Genomic DNA, 18,639 nt, shown 5'->3' with positions numbered 1-18,639 from the left:
AGGATCCCCTCAACCTGAGAGGGACGGGCACAGCCCACCAGGGTCTGTAAGTGCAATAACTGTACAAGACCAAAGACCATGTACTAGAGAATTATCCACCCGGTGGCATTTCAAACAGGTAGGGGAAGAGGCACACCCAAAATGAAAAGCCTGCTTCTGAGAAATATAACCCTGATGAAGGACCCGAAATTGACATTCTTGAAGCTCAGCATTCTGCACCACCCGAGGGATTTGCTGCACCAGAGGAGACAAGGATGCCACCCGAGGGCGGTAGCCCAAGTTCCGAGTCCACAGAGACAGAAGCTGGGAATAGTCCTTCCTCGGCTGCAGAGCCATCAGCTGGCGATGGTATTGAGACACCGAGAGCCAATCCCAATTATCATCAAAAAAGAAATCCTGCAAAGTGATCAAAAAAGCATACTGGAGGGAATCCCTGGGCAGAGTAGCAACATAATGAGAGAGCTGCCGGTACGCAAAATGATCCAGAACACTCAGGGACCAGGACGCCTTGAGAGCTGGAAAAGGACAAGGACTCCCATCTGTCTGAAGGAAATGCCCCAGATTACAGAGCCCTTTTCGCGCCCATCGTTTAAAAACAACATTATCCTGACTGGGACAAGGCTGCGTTACCCACTATGGGCAGTAGAACTGAGCTAGAAGGTGAATGGCCCCAAAGCCACAACACACACTGCCAGGCCCTGCGCAGCGGGCGAACCAGACAGCTATGAGCCCCAAGACCCAACCACTGCTTCACATCCCAATGTAAGAGATAAGGCAAAGCCAAAGGGAAAAAAAATAATCGGCCTCCAAGGCTACATCCGTCTAGTGAGAGCCAGCAAAAAGCCAGTCCCTCAAATGATGGAGCAAACAAGCCAAATTATAAAGATGAACCGAGGGAAGCCCCAAGCCACCTGCAGCCCAGGATCCATAAAGAAAAGTACTGTTCATCTTACCTTTCTTACTCCCCCAACAAAAGGAGAGAACCAATCTCTGAAGACTGGCCAGGTCTTTTTTCAAAAGAAAAAAGGGAAGTGTTTGTAAAAGATATAACCACTTAGGAAAGATAACTATCAGGAAGAGATGGACATGACCCATCAACGAGAGAGGAAGATTCACCCAGCAACACAGGAGCCCCCTAGTCTCCATCAACAAACGATCGACATTCAAGCGATATAAGGCCCGAACATCCACGGACAACTGAATACCCAGATAACGAAAGGAACGATCTTGCCAATCGTAAGGGGAATCCGGGTCCCCAGCCCTCGCGCAGAGAATCCGGAAAAGCAAGAGCCTTCGACTTGTGATGATTCAAATGAAAGCCTGAAAAATCCACATACTAATCTAATCTAATCTAATCCTTAGGTTTGTATACCACATCATCTCCACGTTCGTAGAGCTCGACGCGGTTTACAGTAGGAGAAATAGGAAGGAACTACAACAGAGGGTTAGAGGTAGAAGTGTGAAGAAAATTTAGAGGACTTGGGATGCCAAGATATGAGTTTCCTTGATTCCTAAGTTGGAGGGAGACTTACATTTTTTGAGAAAAGCTAGGTTTTCAGATGTTTGCGGAAAACTTGGAGAGAGCTCAAGTTCCGAAGAGGGGAGGTAAGGTTGTTCCAGAGTTCAGTGATTTTGAAGTGAAGGGAGGTCCCTAGCTTTCCTGTGTGGGAAATGCCTTTTAGCGAGGGGAAGGATAGTTTTAATTTGTGGGAGGATCTGGTGGTATTAGGGTTTGAGGAATTCCAAGAAAGAGGGAACTCTCCAAAAGGACGGGCAAGGAGGCCTGAGGATCAATCAAATATACCAAAAGGTCGTCCGTAAATGCCGCCACTTTGAAATGATGAGCCCCACCACCATCCCTAGAATCTCAGGGTTAGTCTGAATGTCCCGAATAAGAGGATCCAGCGTCAAAATGAATAAGGGTAAAAGGGGGCAACCCTGGCGTGTGCCCCGGCAAATGGGGAACGGATCAGACAAAACATCATTCGCCCTTACCCGCGCCCGGGGATCTGTATAAAGAGTGTGCACAGCGTGAAGAAACCAAGGGCCCAAGCTAATGCAATGTTTTTAATAGTGATGCTTAATGCAGCTGTAGCAGAATAACACATAGCAAAGGTACTCACCTGTAACAGGTATTCTTTGAGGAAAGCAGGACAAAATTGTCACATGTGGGTGATGTCACTGGTGGAGCCCCAGTGCAGACACTGTCCAGTGTTCCTTCAGCTTCTGACAGGCCCAACCACGCATGTGTGCATGCCTTCATGCTTGCTCAACTCACACAAGACTTTCAGTTGAATAAAAAGCATAAAGAACTCTGCTCCTAGGGGAAGTGGGAGGGTATGCGAGAATTTATGCCCTGCTGTGCTTGGAAAACATCGACTACAGATGAGTAACTTTGCTTTTTCAGAGGACTAGCGGGACTATACCTCTCACATGTAGGAATTCCTAGGTAGTAGGCTCACTGCTATAGCTCTGATATTATGAGCCATGAGATGACCCTCCAGGGTCAGCCCAGCTTGGGTATAATTGAAGGGGATGCAGTCTGCTAGCCAACTGAATTTACTGACAGCTGCCTCGTGCTCTTTTTTTTTCAAAATTTTTTTTAAAATAAAAGTTACAAAATACAACTATATCAAAAGATAGTTCAACATGATATAAAATTGTATGGAATGTTAGATATTAAACTGTAGGAATATTTCAATAAGGAAAGAACTAAGGTATTATACAATCAGATAATGTTAACAAAGTTATAGTTTGATGTGGTCTTTATGTAAATATATGTCAATAGGAGACCAAATGGAGGGGGAGCATTGAGAGCTCCAGGCATCTGGCTGGTTACCCTGTTCCTGAGACTTTGGGGTCCTTTTGCAGGACAGTACATCAGCATGTCCACTCCTCCTAACATCGGGAGCGTTGAGAGAGCCAGTGAGCTGCAGCATTTGGCTGGTTGCCCTGTTCCTGAGACTTCAGGGTCCTTTTGCAGGATGGTACAACAGCACATCCGTTCTGTGGAATGCAGCTGCATGCCCATGGGCGTGTGCTCCGAAGGAGCATGTCCAATGGAGCACGCACCTATGGAGCACATTTGGAGCGTTGAGTGGATTATTCTGCTCAATTATCTTAATAGGGAAAAGAAAGGCAGGTGTAAAAATGCAGATTGTCTCTTCGGAGATTCAAGGCCCTATGGATAAACATCTAATACCAGCGACTCCATCTATAACATTACATTACATTAATGACTTCTATTCCGCCTGTCCCTTGCAGTTCTAAGCGGATTACATCAAAAAGATAACTGGACATTTCCAGGAAGAGGAATACAATTAAAGACGTTGGGCCTAATACATCAAAACGATAGCTGGACGTTTTCAGGAAGAGGAATACAATTAAAGGCGTTAGGTCTAAATCAATTTTGAAGAGAGGATACTAAGAGGGGGAGAGAGGGGAAAAAATGGGGTTAGGAAATTAGGATGAATTTCTTGAATAGTATGGTTTTGATTTCTTTTCGGAAAGATTTGAGGTCAGTTGAAGCTGTCAGTAGGTTGGTGATGGAGGGGTCCAATTTAGCTGCATGTGTTGCTAGTAAGTTGTCGTACATCTTTTTGCGCTTAGTTCCTTTAAAAGGGGGGTAGGAGAAAGGGGACTGGGTTCTCCTCTGTCTGGAAGAGAGGTTCCTATTTAGGCGGTTGTTTAGGTGGGAGGGTGCCGTTCCGTTTAATGTTTTGAATAATATGCAATATAGTTTGAATTGGATGCGGGCTTGTATTGGAAGCCAGTGTGAATCTAGGAAGGCGTTGGTGATGTGGTCAAATTTTCCAAGGGAATAGATCAATCTGAGGGCAGTGTTCTGGACGGTCTGTAGTTGTTTTATTAAGTAGGTGGGACAAGGAAGGTCCTTTATCTCCCTTAGACTTTTCCCTATGAATAATAATAATAATAATAACAGCTTATATACCGTGAAGTTCTAGGCGGTTTACAAAGATTAAGCAAAGGTACAAATTGATTGACTTTAAGAGGGGAGGAAGAAAGAGGGTTAATAGGACAGGAAATCCATTTTTGAGGGGGGGCACCCCTCCTCTCCCCCACAACCGACAGGAGACGGAACTGTTCATTAGACACTGGACAATCCAGGTTTGTCGTAGATCTAGAGTCTGAAGAAGAGCACAGGAAGTATCAAAAAGATTGTTACCGTGTGGTTAGAATAGCCAAAAGACAGTATGAAGAGAGGCTAGCCAGGGAAGCACGGAATTTCAAACTGTTCTTTAGATATGTTAAAGGGAAGAAGCTGGCTAGGAGATGGTGGGACTTCTGGACGACGGAGACAGGAAGGGAATGGTGAAGAAGGAGAAAGAAGTGGCAGAAAGACTTAATATGTTCTTTTCATCTGTATTTACAAATGAAGACACAACCAACATATCGGAAACTGAGCAAATCTTCAATGGAGATCAAGCAGAAAAATTAACATCCCTGGAAGTGAGCCTTGAAGATGTACGCAGGCAGATAGAAAAATTAAAAACTGACAAATCCCCGGTCCGGATGGAATCCATCCAAGGGTACTGAAGGAACTAAAGGAGGAAATAGTGGAACTACTGCAGCAAATTTACAATCTATCCCTGAAAACAGGCGTGATCCCGGAGGAGTGGAAGATAGCCAACGTTACGCCCATCTTTAAAAAGGGATCAAAAGGTGACCCGGGAAACTACAGACTGGTGAGTCTGACCTCTGTTCCAGGGAAAATGGCGGAAGCACTGATAAAAGAAAGCATCGATGAACATCTTGAAAGAAACGAGCTTCTGATAATCAGCCAACATGGTTTTTGCAAGGGGAGATCGTGCCTAATAAACTTATTGCACTTCTTCGAAGGAATTAACAAATGGATGGACAGAGGAGACCCCATAGACATCATATATCTAAATTTCCAAAAAGCCTTTGACAAGGTACCCCATGAACGCCTACTTCGGAAACTGAAGAACCATGGGGTGGAAGGTGACGTACATAGATGGATCAGAAACTGGTTGTCGGGCAGGAAACAGAGGGTAGGAGTAAAGGGCCACTACTCGGATTGGAGAAGGGTCATGAGTGGTGTCCTGCAGGGCTCAGTGCTTGGGCTGCTGCTATTTAATATATTCATAAATGATCTAGAAACAGGGACGAAGTGTGAGATAATAAAATTTGCAGATGACACCAAACTATTTGGTGGAGCTCGGACTAAAGAGGACTGAGAAGAATTGCAAAGGGACTTGAACAAACTAGGGGAATGGGCGACGAGATTGCAGATGAAGTTCAACTTTGAGAAATGTAAAGTATTACATGTGGGAAGCAGAAACCCGAGGTACAACTATATGATGGGAGGGATGTAATTGAATGAGAGTACCCAAGAAAGGGACTTGGGGGTAATGGTGGACATGAAATGAAACCGACGGCACAGTGCGCAGCGGCCGCTAAGCGAGCGAATAGAATGCTAGGTATAATCAAGAAGGGTATTACAACCAGAACGAAAGAAGTTATCCTACCGTTGTATCGGGTGATGGGGCGTCCGCATCTGGAGTACTGTGTCCAATATTGGTCGCCCTACCTTAAGAAGGACATGGTGTTACTGGAGAGGGTTCAGAGGAGAGTGACACGTCTGATAAAGGGGATGGAAAACCTTTCATACGCTGAGAGATTGGAGAAACTGGGTCTCTTTTCCCTGGAGAAGAGGAGACTTAGAGGGGATATGATAGAGACTTACAAGATCATGAAGGGCACAGAGAGAGTAGAGAGGGACAGATTCTTCAAACTTTCGAATAATAAAAGAACAAGAGGGCATTCAGAAAAGTTGAAAGGGGACAGATTCAAAATGAATGCTAGGAAGTTCTTCTTTACCCAACGTGTGGTGGACACCTGGAATGCGCTTCCAGAGGACGCAGAGTACGGTACTGGGGTTTAAGAAAGGATTGGACAATTTCCTGCTAGAAAAGAGGATAGAGGGGTATAGATAGAGGATTACTGCACAGGTCCTGGACCTGTTGGGCCGCCGCATGAGCAGACTGCTGGGCACGATGGACCTCAGGTCTGTCCCAGCGGAGGCATTGCTTATGTTCTTATGATATAACTGATATCTCAGGACTTTCATACCACAGGGACTAATTTACAGATAATTTCTGTCCCTACTACTATATCTTTTAAATATTATTCTATAGATGATTCAGTCCCAGAAGGAAGTGATATCACTTTAAAAGATATTATGAAGGCGATAGTTAAAATGGATAGAACTTTACAAACTTATCTACAGAACTTTGCAAAATTTTCTGAAGAGGTCTCTGTAAAATTTAGTGACCAAGATTCTAAATGAAAATTGGTGGAAAAATAACTTGGAAAAATGGATGCTCAAGTTAAGCTTTGTCAGTCAGCACAAGTGTCTACAATTAAAGATAACTTAATGATTCATTCAAAATTAGAAATATTGGAAAATTCTACAAGAATGCTTAACTTGAGACTCTTGAATATTCTGGTAACTCATTTTCTATCACCTAGAGAGTTCTTTAAAATTTATCTTAAAGAGGTATTGCAATTAGTCATAGAAGACAGGGACATTGTTAATGCTTATTATATTCTAGTTGGTATTAGAGAAATAGTTCTAGAAGGGGATATTGATAATATTAATTCTCCTGACAGTTTAGATCTCACAAGATTTCTAGAAAATACAAAACAGCTTATATCTAAAAGATCTACTTTGTTAATTACATTATCATCTTTGGAGAAAAAAAAAGTTATGAAAGCTTACCGTATTTTCGCGGATATAACGCGCACCTGTGTAAAACGCGCACAGGGGTATAGCGCGCAGAAATCACGATGATATGTACCAAAACTTTTCTATACCGCGCTCAGGCATATAACGCGCATGATGCCCGACGCTCCTTTCGCCCGCCCTGACTTTCCGTGCGCTGTCCCGACTCTCCGTTCACCCCCCTGACTTCCGTGCACTGCCCTGACTTTCCGTGCGCTGTCCCGACTCTCCGTTCACCCCCCCTGACTTTCCGTGCACTGTCCCCCCTTGAAGTCCTGTCCCCCTTGAAGGTCTGTCCCCATTCTGAAAGCCTGATGCCCCCCCCCCCGACGTCCGATACATCCCCCCCCCCGGCAGGACCACTCGCACCCTCACCCCGAAGGACCGCCGACTCCCCAACAATATCGGGCCAGGAGGGAGCCCAAACCCTCCTGGCCACGGCGACCCCCTAACCCCACCCCCCACTACATTACGGGCAGGAGGGATCCCAGGCCCTCCTGCCCTCGACGCAAACCCCCCCCCCCCAACGCCCGCCCCCCCCCAAGAACCTCCGCCCGCCCCCCAGCCGACCCGCGACCCCCCTGGCCGACCCCCACGACCCCCCCCACCCCCCTTCCGCGTACCTTTGGAAGTTGGCCGGACAGACGGGAGCCAAACCCGCCTGTCCGGCAGGCAGCCAACGAAGAAATGAGGCCGGATTGGCCCATCCGTCCTAAAGCTCCGCCTACTGGTGGGGCCTAAGGCGCGTGGGCCAATCAGAATAGGCCCTGGAGCCTTAGGTCCCACCTGGGGGCGCGGCCTGAGGCACATGGGCCAAACCCGACCATGTGTCTCAGGCCGCGCCCCCAGGTGGGACCTAAGGCTCCAGGGCCTATTCTGATTGGCCCACGCGCCTTAGGCCCCACCAGTAGGCGGAGCTTTAGGACGGATGGGCCAATCCGGCCTCATTTCTTCGTTGGCTGCCTGCCGGACAGGCGGGTTTGGCTCCCGTCTGTCCGGCCAACTTCCAAAGGTACGGGGAAGGGGGGTGGGGGGGTCGTGGGGGTCGGCCAGGGGGGTCGCGGGTCGGCTGGGGGGGCGGTCGGAGGTTCTTGGGGGCGGGCGGTCGTTGGAGGGAGGGGGGTTTGCGTCGAGGGCAGGAGGGCCTGGGATCCCTCCTGCCCGTAATGTAGTGCGGGGTGGGGTTAGGGGGTCGTCGTGGCCAGGAGGGTTTGGGCTCCCTTCTGGCCCAACTACACAAAGGTACGGGGAAGGCGGGTGGGGGTGTCGTGGGGGTCGGCCAGGGGGGTCGCGGGTCGGCTGGGGGACGGGCGGAGGTTCTTGGGGGGGGGCGGTCGTTGGGGGGAGGGGGTTTGCGTCGAGGGCAGGAGGGCCTGGGATCCCTCCTGCCCGTAATGTAGTGCGGGGTGGGGGTAGGGGGTCGCCGTGGCCAGGAGGGTTTGGGCTCCCTCCTGGCCCGATATTGTCGGGAAGTCGGCGGTCCTTCGGGGTGGGGGTGCGAGTGGTCCTGCCGGGGGGGGGGGATGTATCGGACGTCGGGGAGTCGGCCGGGCAAGAGGGCTTGGGCGCCCTCTTGCTCCGATCGTGGATGCGGGTGCGGGTGGGAGCGCGTGCGAGCGGTCGTTCGGGGTGGGGGTGCGAGCGGTCCTGCTGGGGGGGTGAATCGGGCGTCGGGCGGGGTGGGAACTATGTTTAAAAACTTTTCTATACCGCGCTCAGGCATATAACGCGCGAGGGGTATGCGCGGTACGTAAAATCACGTATAACGCGCGCGTTATATCCGCGAAAATACGGTACTTTCCAAAAAAATCAGTGTTATTTTATGGGCAGTCAATATCAATTTTCCCAGACGTATCCAGGTAGACTCCAATTTGGCGTAAAGCCTTCCTTTTGCTAAATCTTGGCAATGGGAGGCACTTTTTTCTTAAAGTCTCCATCAAAATGCCTGGTTACGTAGGAGAATAACTCTTATGTATTTTTGGAACCAAGTCAGCTAGAATCTTTTCTTTTGAATAAACCTGAGAAAAAATCAGTTTAAATCTACTCCATAAGGTAAAATGAGATTAGTTATATGATTTCCAGCCAAAGATGTGATTTTTTTTTTATTCTTGTTGTTTTCTGCTCCTTCCTTCCCCGAAATGTGGACTTGTTGGAATGAATTGAACTGTTACCTATGTGGTTATTTTCTTTTATGCCATTTGCCTGATTTCTAATATTGTAATGTATTAAGAAATTTCTATAAGTACATTTTTTAAAAATAGGAGACCAAATGGAGCATTGTGAGGTTAAAGTCAAAATATTGTTTTTTCCAATAGCATATTGTTCATATCTTCTATAAATTTTAGGGAAACTGTACGCCACCAGAATGTGTATTGGGCTGATTTCTAATTTTTAAGAAAATGTTGAAAAAGAGATTAGGTTCTTACCTTGATAATATCTTTTCCAGTAGTTAGGGATGGTATGCTGAACCATAGGGTTATCCTTCCATGTTCGCGAGAATACTACAGAAGATGTCAATCACAGTTTTTCAACTCCTGCTCCTTGTGACAGCCCTATAGAAGAAAACAGGAGAAGGAGGGGTACAGGAAATTTCCCAAATTCAAGTGTCTGATCTGCTCAGATAAAGTTAAAACAATCACTGTAGAAGCAGTAATAAGAACATAAGAATTGGCGCTGCTGGGTCAGACCAGTAGTCCATCGTGCCCAGCAGTCCACTCACGCGGCGGCCCTTAGGTCAAAGACCAGTGCCCTAACAGACTAGCCTTACCTGCGTACATTCTGGTTCAGCAGGAACTTGTCTAACTTTGTCTTGAATCCCTGGAGGCTGTTTTCCCGTACAACAGCCTCCAGAAGAGCGTTCCAGTTTTCTACCACTCTCTGTGTGAAGAACTTCTTTATGTTTGTATGGAATCTATCCCCTTTTAACTTTAGAGAGTGCCCTCTCGTTCTCTCTACCTTGGAGAGGGTGAACAAACTGTCTTTATCTACTAAGTCTATTCCCTTCATTATCTTGAAGATTTCAATCATGTCCCCTCTCAGTCTCCTCTTTTCAAGGGAGAAGAGGCCCAGTTTCTCTAATCTCTCACTGTACAGCAACTCCTCCAGCCCCTTAACCATTTAAGTTGCTCTTCTCTGGACCCTTTCAAGTAGTACTGTGTCCTTCTTCATGTACGGCGACCAGTGCTGGACATAGTATTCCAGATGAGGGCGTACCATGGCCTGGTACAGCAGCATGATAACATTCTCCGATCTGTTTGTGATCCCCTTCTTAATCATTCCTAGCATTCTGTTAGCCCTTTTTGCTGCCGCCGCACATTGCGCGGACGGCTTGTTGTCGACCAGTACTCCCAAGTCTCTTTCCTGGAGGGTCTCTCCAAGTACTGCACTGGACATCCTGTATTTGTGTATAAGATTTTTCTTACCAACATGCATCACCTTACACTTATCCACGTTAAACCTCATTTGCCATGTCGTGGCCCACTTCTCGAGCATGTTAATGTTCCGTTGCAGGTCTTTGCAATCCTCCTGCATCTTTAATCACCTCACTCGTTGTACCAATTTCCAGGTTGTTTATAAATATGTTGAAGAGCACGGTTCCAAGCACTGAACCCTGTGGCTTGCCATTCGTGATGGTCTTCCAGTCAGAGTATTGTCCATTTACCCCCACTCTCTGTTTCCTATCCGCCAGCCAGTTTTTAATCCACATGAGTATTTCACCCTCGATTCCATGGCTTGCAATTTTTCAAAGTAGTCGTTCATGCAGAACCTTGTCAAACGCCTTCTGAAAATCCAGATATACGAAGTTTACCGGGTCACCCTTGTCTATCTGCCTGTTTACTCCTTCGAAGAAGTGCAGCAAGTTTGCCAAGCAAGATCTTCCTTTGTTAAAGCCTTGCTGGCTGGTCCTCATCAGAACGTATCTGTCAAGGTGATCAATGATGTGGTCCTTTATCAGCGCCTCTACCATCTTTCCCGGTACTGAGGTCAGACTCACCGGTCTGTAGTTTCCCGGATCTCCCCTCAAACCTTTCTTGAAGATCGGCATAACATTCGCCACTTTCCAGTCTTCTGGAATCCTTCCTGATTTGATTGACAGATTGGCTATTAGTTGAAGCAGTTCGGCTATAGCCTCTTTCAGTTCCTTGATTACCCTCGGATGGATGCCATCTGGTCCCGGAGATTTATCGTTTTTAAGCTTATCAATCTGCCTGCATATATTGTCTAGACCAGGGGTCTCAAAGTCCCTCCATGAGGGCCGCAATCCAGTCAGGCTTTCAGGATTTCCCCAATGAATATGCATGAGATCTATGTGCATGCACTGCTTTCAATGCATATTTACCGGGGAAATCCTGAAAACACGACTGGATTGCGGCCCTCAAGGAGGGGCTTTGAGATCCCTGGTCTAGACTGACTGTCAACCCTGTCAGTTTCCCATCTTCGTTTCCTGCATATAAGCCTGTCAGCTTCTGGTACAGATACAAAAAATGTGTTTAGTTTGTTGGCAATGGCTTTGTCTTCCTTTAGTACTCTCTTTACTCCATGGTCATCCAACGGCCCCACCACTTCCTTCCCAGGTTGTTTCCTCTTAATATCTCAAAAGAACGACTTGAAGTTTTTTGCCTCCTTGGCTATTTTTTCCTCATAGTCTCTTTTGGCCCCTCTTACCGCCTTATGGCACCTGCTTTGACGTTGTTTGTGCTTTGTCCAGTTTTCATCCGTTTTTTACCTTTTCCATTCCTCTCCAAAGGAATGCATCTACAAAAGATTCCTCGACAAAACCCTCTCTTTCCAAGCTGGCAAATGGAATGACTGCTTGACCACCCTCATCTCTCTTGCCCCATCCTACCTATCCTTCAGGAAATCTCTCAAATCATACCTCTTTGATAAATTCCTCTAACTCCCTCCCTCCCAACCAAATACTAATCTCGACCCCCGCCTCCCTTCCTTCCCCTCCTCTCCCTTCTCACCTTTTTACCTCATCTCCCCCGGTCTTTCCTTTCCCCTTTCTGCACCCCCTTGTAATTGTTATTGTATCATTTTGTAATTGCTACTGGTTATACTATACACTTGATAACAACTCTCTGTATCCTCGCTCCATATGTACAGTCTCCTCTCCTGTAAACCGCTCTGAACTGTTTTGTGGTATTCTGTATCTTCGCTGCATATGTACAGTCTCTTCTCTTGTAAACCACTCTGAACTGTTTTGTGGTATTGCGGTATACAAAAATAAAGTTATTATTATTATTATTCTTGTCTCTGATCGCTTCCTTCACCGCTACAGTGAGACACCGGTTCCTTGTTCTTTTTCCTCTTGGATCCCTTGTTATATATAGATTTTGCACCTTGGTGACTGTGTCCTTAAAAAGGGACCATGCTTGCTCTAGTGTTTTTACAGTGCTTATCCTCTTCTTAATCTTCTTCCCCACCATAAGTCTCATCTCTTGCAATTCCTTTTTTGGAAGTTCAGTACCCTTCTACTTCTACTTCTGAAAGGAACAATGAATCCAAGAAAATAGAAATTAAGCAGGAAACAGAAACAGCCTGAACATTTATGGAGCTCAACCATGCCTCCCTTGTAATTCTATATACAAGCTCTTCCTAATCCCTTACTCTGTAACGTCTCCATAACTGCCGCTACCGTTTTTTATTCTTCCGTGGGGGACCGTGCTCTGATAAGCCAATTGTCCTAGTATAGGTGTACTTGCCAACCCGCTCTGCAGAGATGAGCAGTCACCACCACCATAACCTTGGTGAATATTATATAATGGCGCCTTAGGTTAGGCACCAGTAAGTACCCTACAGGTGCCTAGCTTAAGTGCAAAATGCAGTAAAAAAAAAAAAAAAAAAGCGTTAAAAAAAAAAATGTAGCTGCTTTTTGGCTATGGAGGCGCTTTATAGTGCCTAACTCCACTGTAGGTGTGACCAATGCCAGAAATGGCATTGAACGTCATAAAGTAGGCGCCAGAAATGTAGACCTTGAAAACCCTGGTCTACATTTCCAGCACCTACCTTTCACAAAGACTTGATTCTACAAATGGTGCTGGTGCGTGATTGCCATGTGAACGGTAGCCATTTTTTAGGTGGCCACAGATACCAGTGCCATTATAGAATCTGGCACTAAATCTTTTATCTGGATGTGTTTACTTCAAGTATTTGTGAAGAGTCTTTATGAATAAGATAGATATTTCAATGCTTTAGAAGTCCATGTAAAGTTGAATTGATGAAGATCAGATGGGAAGATCAGGGTATAACTGCATCTTGGTTATCACAGGACTTTCACAATGTCAGCATTACATTACTGTGTGTTGACAAGTCCAGAGAGCAGCAAAAGACTCTGAGATATTAAACAAATCTAACTCTAAGACCTCAGAATGGCACTAAATGACTCCTAAAATACCAGTTCTTGAGATTAACAAATAACCCATGGTGGTTGCCTGATTGTGTCCATTATAGGTCTGGTCTAGAACTTGCTCTATAACAGGTATTTCTCTTGCGCGGATTTCACTTGCCTTTGGTGAGAGCAACAATACTTCCAAATTTGGATTTCACTCGCATTTGGTGAGAGTGACACTACTTCCAAATTTCTTTATTTGCAAGGTATGTTTATATTTTCATTTGCTAACTTTTTATATAAGATGCGCGCAACAGAATCCCTAGATAAGTGGGTATAAGAAAACACTATGTAGTTCCAGTTTAGCTCAAAGTTTCATTATAAAAGGAGCAAACGTAACCAATCACAAAGATGCTAGCGAAGGGAGGGCAGGCTGTTCCGAGCATGTAAAAAAGAAGCTTACATAACAAATCACAAAGAGGCTAGCGAAATGACGGCGGGCTATTCTGAGCACATTCTTGGCAGTTATCTTGCTCACTTGTCTTTGCGCTCATTTGTCTGATCCCATTTGTCTTTGTGCTCATTTGTCTGCTCCCATTTGTCTGCGCTCACTTGTCTTGGCGCAGTTATCTTGCGCTCACTTGTCTTGGCGCTCATTTGTCTTGCGCTCACTTATCTTTGCACATTTGTCCACGCGCATTTGTCTTGCGCGCATTTGACTTGCCACCCCTACTTGTCCTGTTTATCTGTTTGATTAGATTGTAAGTTCTACTGAGCAGGGACTGTCTCTTGAATGTTTTAATGTACAGTGCTATAGAAATGATAAGTAGTAGTAGTATTTAATTCTAAATGCAAGAACTGTACTAATCATTTTAATGTTAGCCTAATCCATTTTGAAAAAGTTATTTCATTAATACAGCCTGAGACTATAGATATTAGAACATTACTTACTATGATAGCCAGATTTCTTCTGCATGGCAGTTACAGGACAATCTTTATGAGCCAAAAGAAGCTGTTTCAGCTGTGCCACTTCATTTCTCAGCAGGGTAACTTCATTCTAGGAACATGAGAACTCTTCTTTAGAAAACAACTAAATGCATTCTTTGGAGTTCAAGATAAAGCTGTCATTTGTTAATTGTTATTGCACCAATTTATATATGGATGTGATCATGTAATGCCCTTCATTATAAGATCTATACTAGTGCTGCTCAATTCGCCGATTCGAATAGATTCGATTCACTTTGGTGAATCGATTTGTTTAAAAAAAAATAAAAAATTGGGCTCTCCAATTCGGTGACCAACATTCAGGTCTCCTAAAGCAGGAATGGCAGCGCTGCCTCTTGCTGGCCGTCCACTGCCGCTGCTGCTCCTGCTTTAGGGGGCGAGGGTCAGTCGGGGAGTACTGCATAGGCGCTCTTTCTAGCATCCTTCGGCTTCCCCCCTGGACTCCTAGTCTCACTTTCAGCTAATTATGGCAGCCTTCAGAGGATCGCAGCTGCTGTAGCGATCCTAGCAGGCTGCCATCGACCTCTGCAGCACGTTCCCTCTGCTGTAATCCCACCCCTGATGTAAGAGAAGGGGCGGGACCATGGCAGAGGGAACGTGCTGCGAAGGCCGACGGCAGCCTGCTAGAATTGCTACAGCACCGGCAATCCTCTGCAGGCTGCCGTAATTAGCTGAAGGCAAGACCAGGAGGGAAGCTGCAGGACGCTAGAAACAAAGGGGAAATATGCAGGCCTGGTGTAGAAATACATGGAGGGAGGGAGAGAGGGAAGGGGGGGTGTTCCAAAGAGACGTGCATATGCCGGGGGGAAGAAAGAAATAATGGGTCTAAAAACAGAATAGAGGGAGAGAGATGGTGGACAGTGGGATTTAGAGAGGGAAGGAACAGAAAAGGAGAGAGGTTGGGCACAAGGGATAGTGGGGGGGGGGGGAATAGAGATACTGGATAGGAGGGTATTTGGGAAGAGAAAGAGAGAGATGGTGGACCCTGGGGTGGTGGGGAAGGAGGGAAAGATGCTGGATTCAAGGGTAGTTGAGAAAAGGAAAGATGGTGGACTTAGAGATGGTGGGGTCCATCACTGCAGCTGTGGGAATGGAGATAAAAAAAAGGAAAAATGCCAGACCTCTGGGGGAGAGAAGGAAAACGGAAGGGGAGGACAGAGATGGAAAATGGATGGTTAGTACGGAGAAAGAAGAAAACGACAAATGGGCAGGAGACCCTGGTAAGCGAGTTATCAGAAGATGATTGTCCCAGAGCCTTCGACCAACATGATTTGAATAAAGACCACACAACAAAAGGTAGAAAAAATAATTTTATTTTCTGTTTTGTGATTATATGTCACATTTGAAATGTGTATTCTGCCAGAGCATATTCGTGGTGTTAGACCACGAATATGAGCTAGGATTTAACAGAGAGAGGAAAAGTCTTTTTTGTTTATTTTCTTTACACCGCAGCGCCAGTGTGGGTAGGAGAGGGCAAAGGGGATGGGGTGGGTGAAAAGGCTATAAAATAAACCCACCAGGATGTTTGAAAAATACACCCAATTGGGCAGGAAAATCAATTCAATAGGCTGAATCCAATCGAATTGAAAATTTTTTTCATGAATTGAGCAGCACTAATCTATACTAGCTGGCAATATGACCCAGAATTATTTTCAAATTACTATGTTTAATTTTTTAAGTTGATGTATTATTAAGACACCATTCCACTTGAAAATATTATTTATTTTTCTTAGTGGATGGAACACAAGCTTTATAGGATTATATATCATCTAACTTCCATCTCCATAAATGTTTTGTCATAAGACTACATTTTATATATATATATACACACACATATATATATATATACATATATATATATACACACACACACACACATATATATATATATATATATATATACACACACACACATATATATATATATATACACACATATATATATATATATATATATACACACACATATATATATATATATATATATATATATATATATACATACACACACACACACACACACATATATATATATATATATATATATATATATATATATACACACACATACTATGGAAATCTCTTCTGATTGAATTAGGACAATCACTAATTATATTACGTTCAGGTGTTCTGTGAAATGACAACAGTTTGAGCAATTTTTACTATGATTTTCTTATCATTAGATCTTATTCTGCTTTTCATGTCATTTGTCTATTGAAAATTATGCAGTACTACAGCTGATAATAGCAATTGCTTTTATTGTGATCTTGATTCATTAGTGTGACCAAGTCAAGGAAGTGAGCAAGCGCTTAGAACCTGGAACCCTGAGTTCCATGAATCTTCAGCAGGCTGGCTGCACAGGACCCCGAAGGATACACGTGCCAGCTGCAGACTTAAATGTCTACTCTCCATGCAGGAAAAGCAGTCCCTTTAAGGTGAACAAAAAATTCTTCAACAAGCCAAAAACCAAAAAACCCACCGCAAAACATTAAAGAAATAAACAGAGCGGATCAGAAAGAAACTTTCATGCTTGCCTGCAGAAGGAAGAACTGAGGAGGCAGCAGAGACTGTGGAGGTGGATGAGTTGAAAATCTGTGACTGACATCTTCTGCAGTATGCTTGTGAGCATGGATGGATAACCCTATGGTTCGACACGCCATCCCTATTGCACTGGAATACCAGTTACAATCAGTATTGATTAGTTTATTCATTAGTGTGTTTAGGTTATAATTTCTGCTGTCAGTCAACTTATTTATAGTAATTTATAGTTTTTATGTTGACTTGGGACAATCTTGAGATGTTTAGCAAACAGAATACCCACCCTCGCCTTTTTCCGTTCCTTCCTGTTGGAAGCCCACACTCTATAGGGGTACTCTCTATATTGTATCAGTTTCTCCCCCACTTTCACAAAATGCATCCCCTGAACAAAACCAACATCAATACGAAGCCTCTGTAATTTTTTCAAGAACAATTGTTACTTACGAGGCATATTAAGGCCCTTAACATTTAAACTACCCATCCTCAACTTGTCACCTCCCATAACTAGAATCTATCAACCTGCCCCGTCCTCTCCAGAACCCCGGATCCAAAGTCCCCTCCCCCACATCTCTGCTGTTTGCCAACCCATCCCCTCTCCCCCCTCCCCCAACCCCTCTGACCCCCCAACCCCATCCCCCCTCTCCACCCAACCCACACCCTCCTTCACCTAAACCCCTCTATGACTTTGTGTGACCCCACCACATCACATGGCCCCCTCATCCTTCCCCCCTCCCTTCCCTGCCCTCCACTACTGAACAGCGGCAAACAGAGCAGTTTGAGTCATACCGCCAGAGTTAACCAATCACTCATAAGATTCAGCCCATATGGGATCATTGTATTAAGTTCAAACATCCATCGGAGTTCCCTTAAATTTAAAGTATGTTCTATATTACCTCCCTCCCACCCAACTTGCACCTCATCAAGGATCCGCCATTTTAAGTACAATATTTTATGTTTAAAAAGAGACCAGTCTCTAACTAAAGGGGCTGTTTCCTCTCCTGTATTGGCCCGGGACTTATGCTCAGTCTGATGTTCATGGGTCTAGTGGTGCATCCTATATATAGTTTTGGACACGGACATTGGATCATATAGATGACATGGGTAGATTTACAGAAATTCATAAAAATGTATCTGCACCCCCTGGACGACCCATCGTCTCTATGAGAAATTCAGTGTTGGAACTCCTATCCAAATTTTTGGATTTATTTTTGCAGCAAGAAGTCCTCAAAATAAAATCTTATGTCAAGGACAGTACTCACCTGATCAAGTTACTGGAAGAGATACCAAATGTCCAGACTGACTGGCTGCTGGTTACTTTTGACGTGAAAGCTCTATATACTATGATCCCTACCCAGGGCGCTTTGGATTTGTTAAAAAATCTGTTTGACCAACAAACTTACTGTAGGAGGATCCCTTCGGTATTTCTAATGGAGCTGGCCAGTTTGGTCCTCACCAAGAGCTATTTTTGGTGTAATAATGAGTTCTACCTCCAAATGCATGGTATAGCCATGGGTGCCTCTCTGGTACCGTCTCTTGCCACTCTTTATATGGCTAATTTAGAAGAATCCTACCTGTATCATCCCAGTGGTATCAGAACATCATCCTATGGAAGAGGTACCTGGATGATGTCTTTTGCATTTGGAACAATAGTATGGATAATCTTTCAAATTTCATTGTGTGGTTAAACCAGATGGACAATAATATTCAGTTCTCTGCTACTGTCAACCAAAATTCGATATCTTTTCTGGATTTGATGATTATGAAACAGCAGGGGAAATTGCTGACAACAATATTCCGTAAACCTACCGACAGGAACAGCTTACTTAGGTATCACAATTTTCACCCGCGTAAACTTAAGGACAGCCTGCCCCAGAGCCAATTTTTGTGACTTCGTAGAATTTGCTACTCTCTAGAAGAATACAAGAAGCAAGCCTGATTGTTAAAGATCCAGTTCAAACAGAGAGGATATCCTCGTTCGGTGGTTCATCAAGCTTACCTT

At 44.8% G+C, this 18,639-nt stretch overlaps 1 protein-coding gene across 11 annotated transcripts in view; it reads right to left on the bottom strand.

Moving 5' to 3' along the window:
• ATF2 (activating transcription factor 2) overlaps positions 1 to 18,639 on the bottom strand; it is a 185,134-nt gene that overhangs the window by 20,675 nt on the left and 145,820 nt on the right. For 9 of the 11 annotated variants that reach the window (XM_033945185.1, XM_033945189.1, XM_033945191.1 and 6 more), the window contains one exon: positions 14,049 to 14,154. In XM_033945185.1, the coding sequence (XP_033801076.1) occupies positions 14,049 to 14,154 (106 nt within the window). Of the gene's footprint in view, positions 1 to 9,192; positions 9,319 to 14,040; positions 14,155 to 18,639 lie in introns of those variants that run through there. The other 2 variants (XR_004539519.1, XM_033945192.1) reach the window with 2 other exon arrangements.

The sequence above is a fragment of the Geotrypetes seraphini genome, chromosome 5 (genome assembly GCF_902459505.1).
Source record: "Geotrypetes seraphini chromosome 5, aGeoSer1.1, whole genome shotgun sequence".
In the NCBI taxonomy this organism is placed as follows: Eukaryota; Metazoa; Chordata; class Amphibia; order Gymnophiona; family Dermophiidae; genus Geotrypetes; species Geotrypetes seraphini.
The sequence above is the reverse complement of the archived record's forward strand: the minus strand, read 5'-3'. Positions and strand labels throughout refer to the sequence as shown.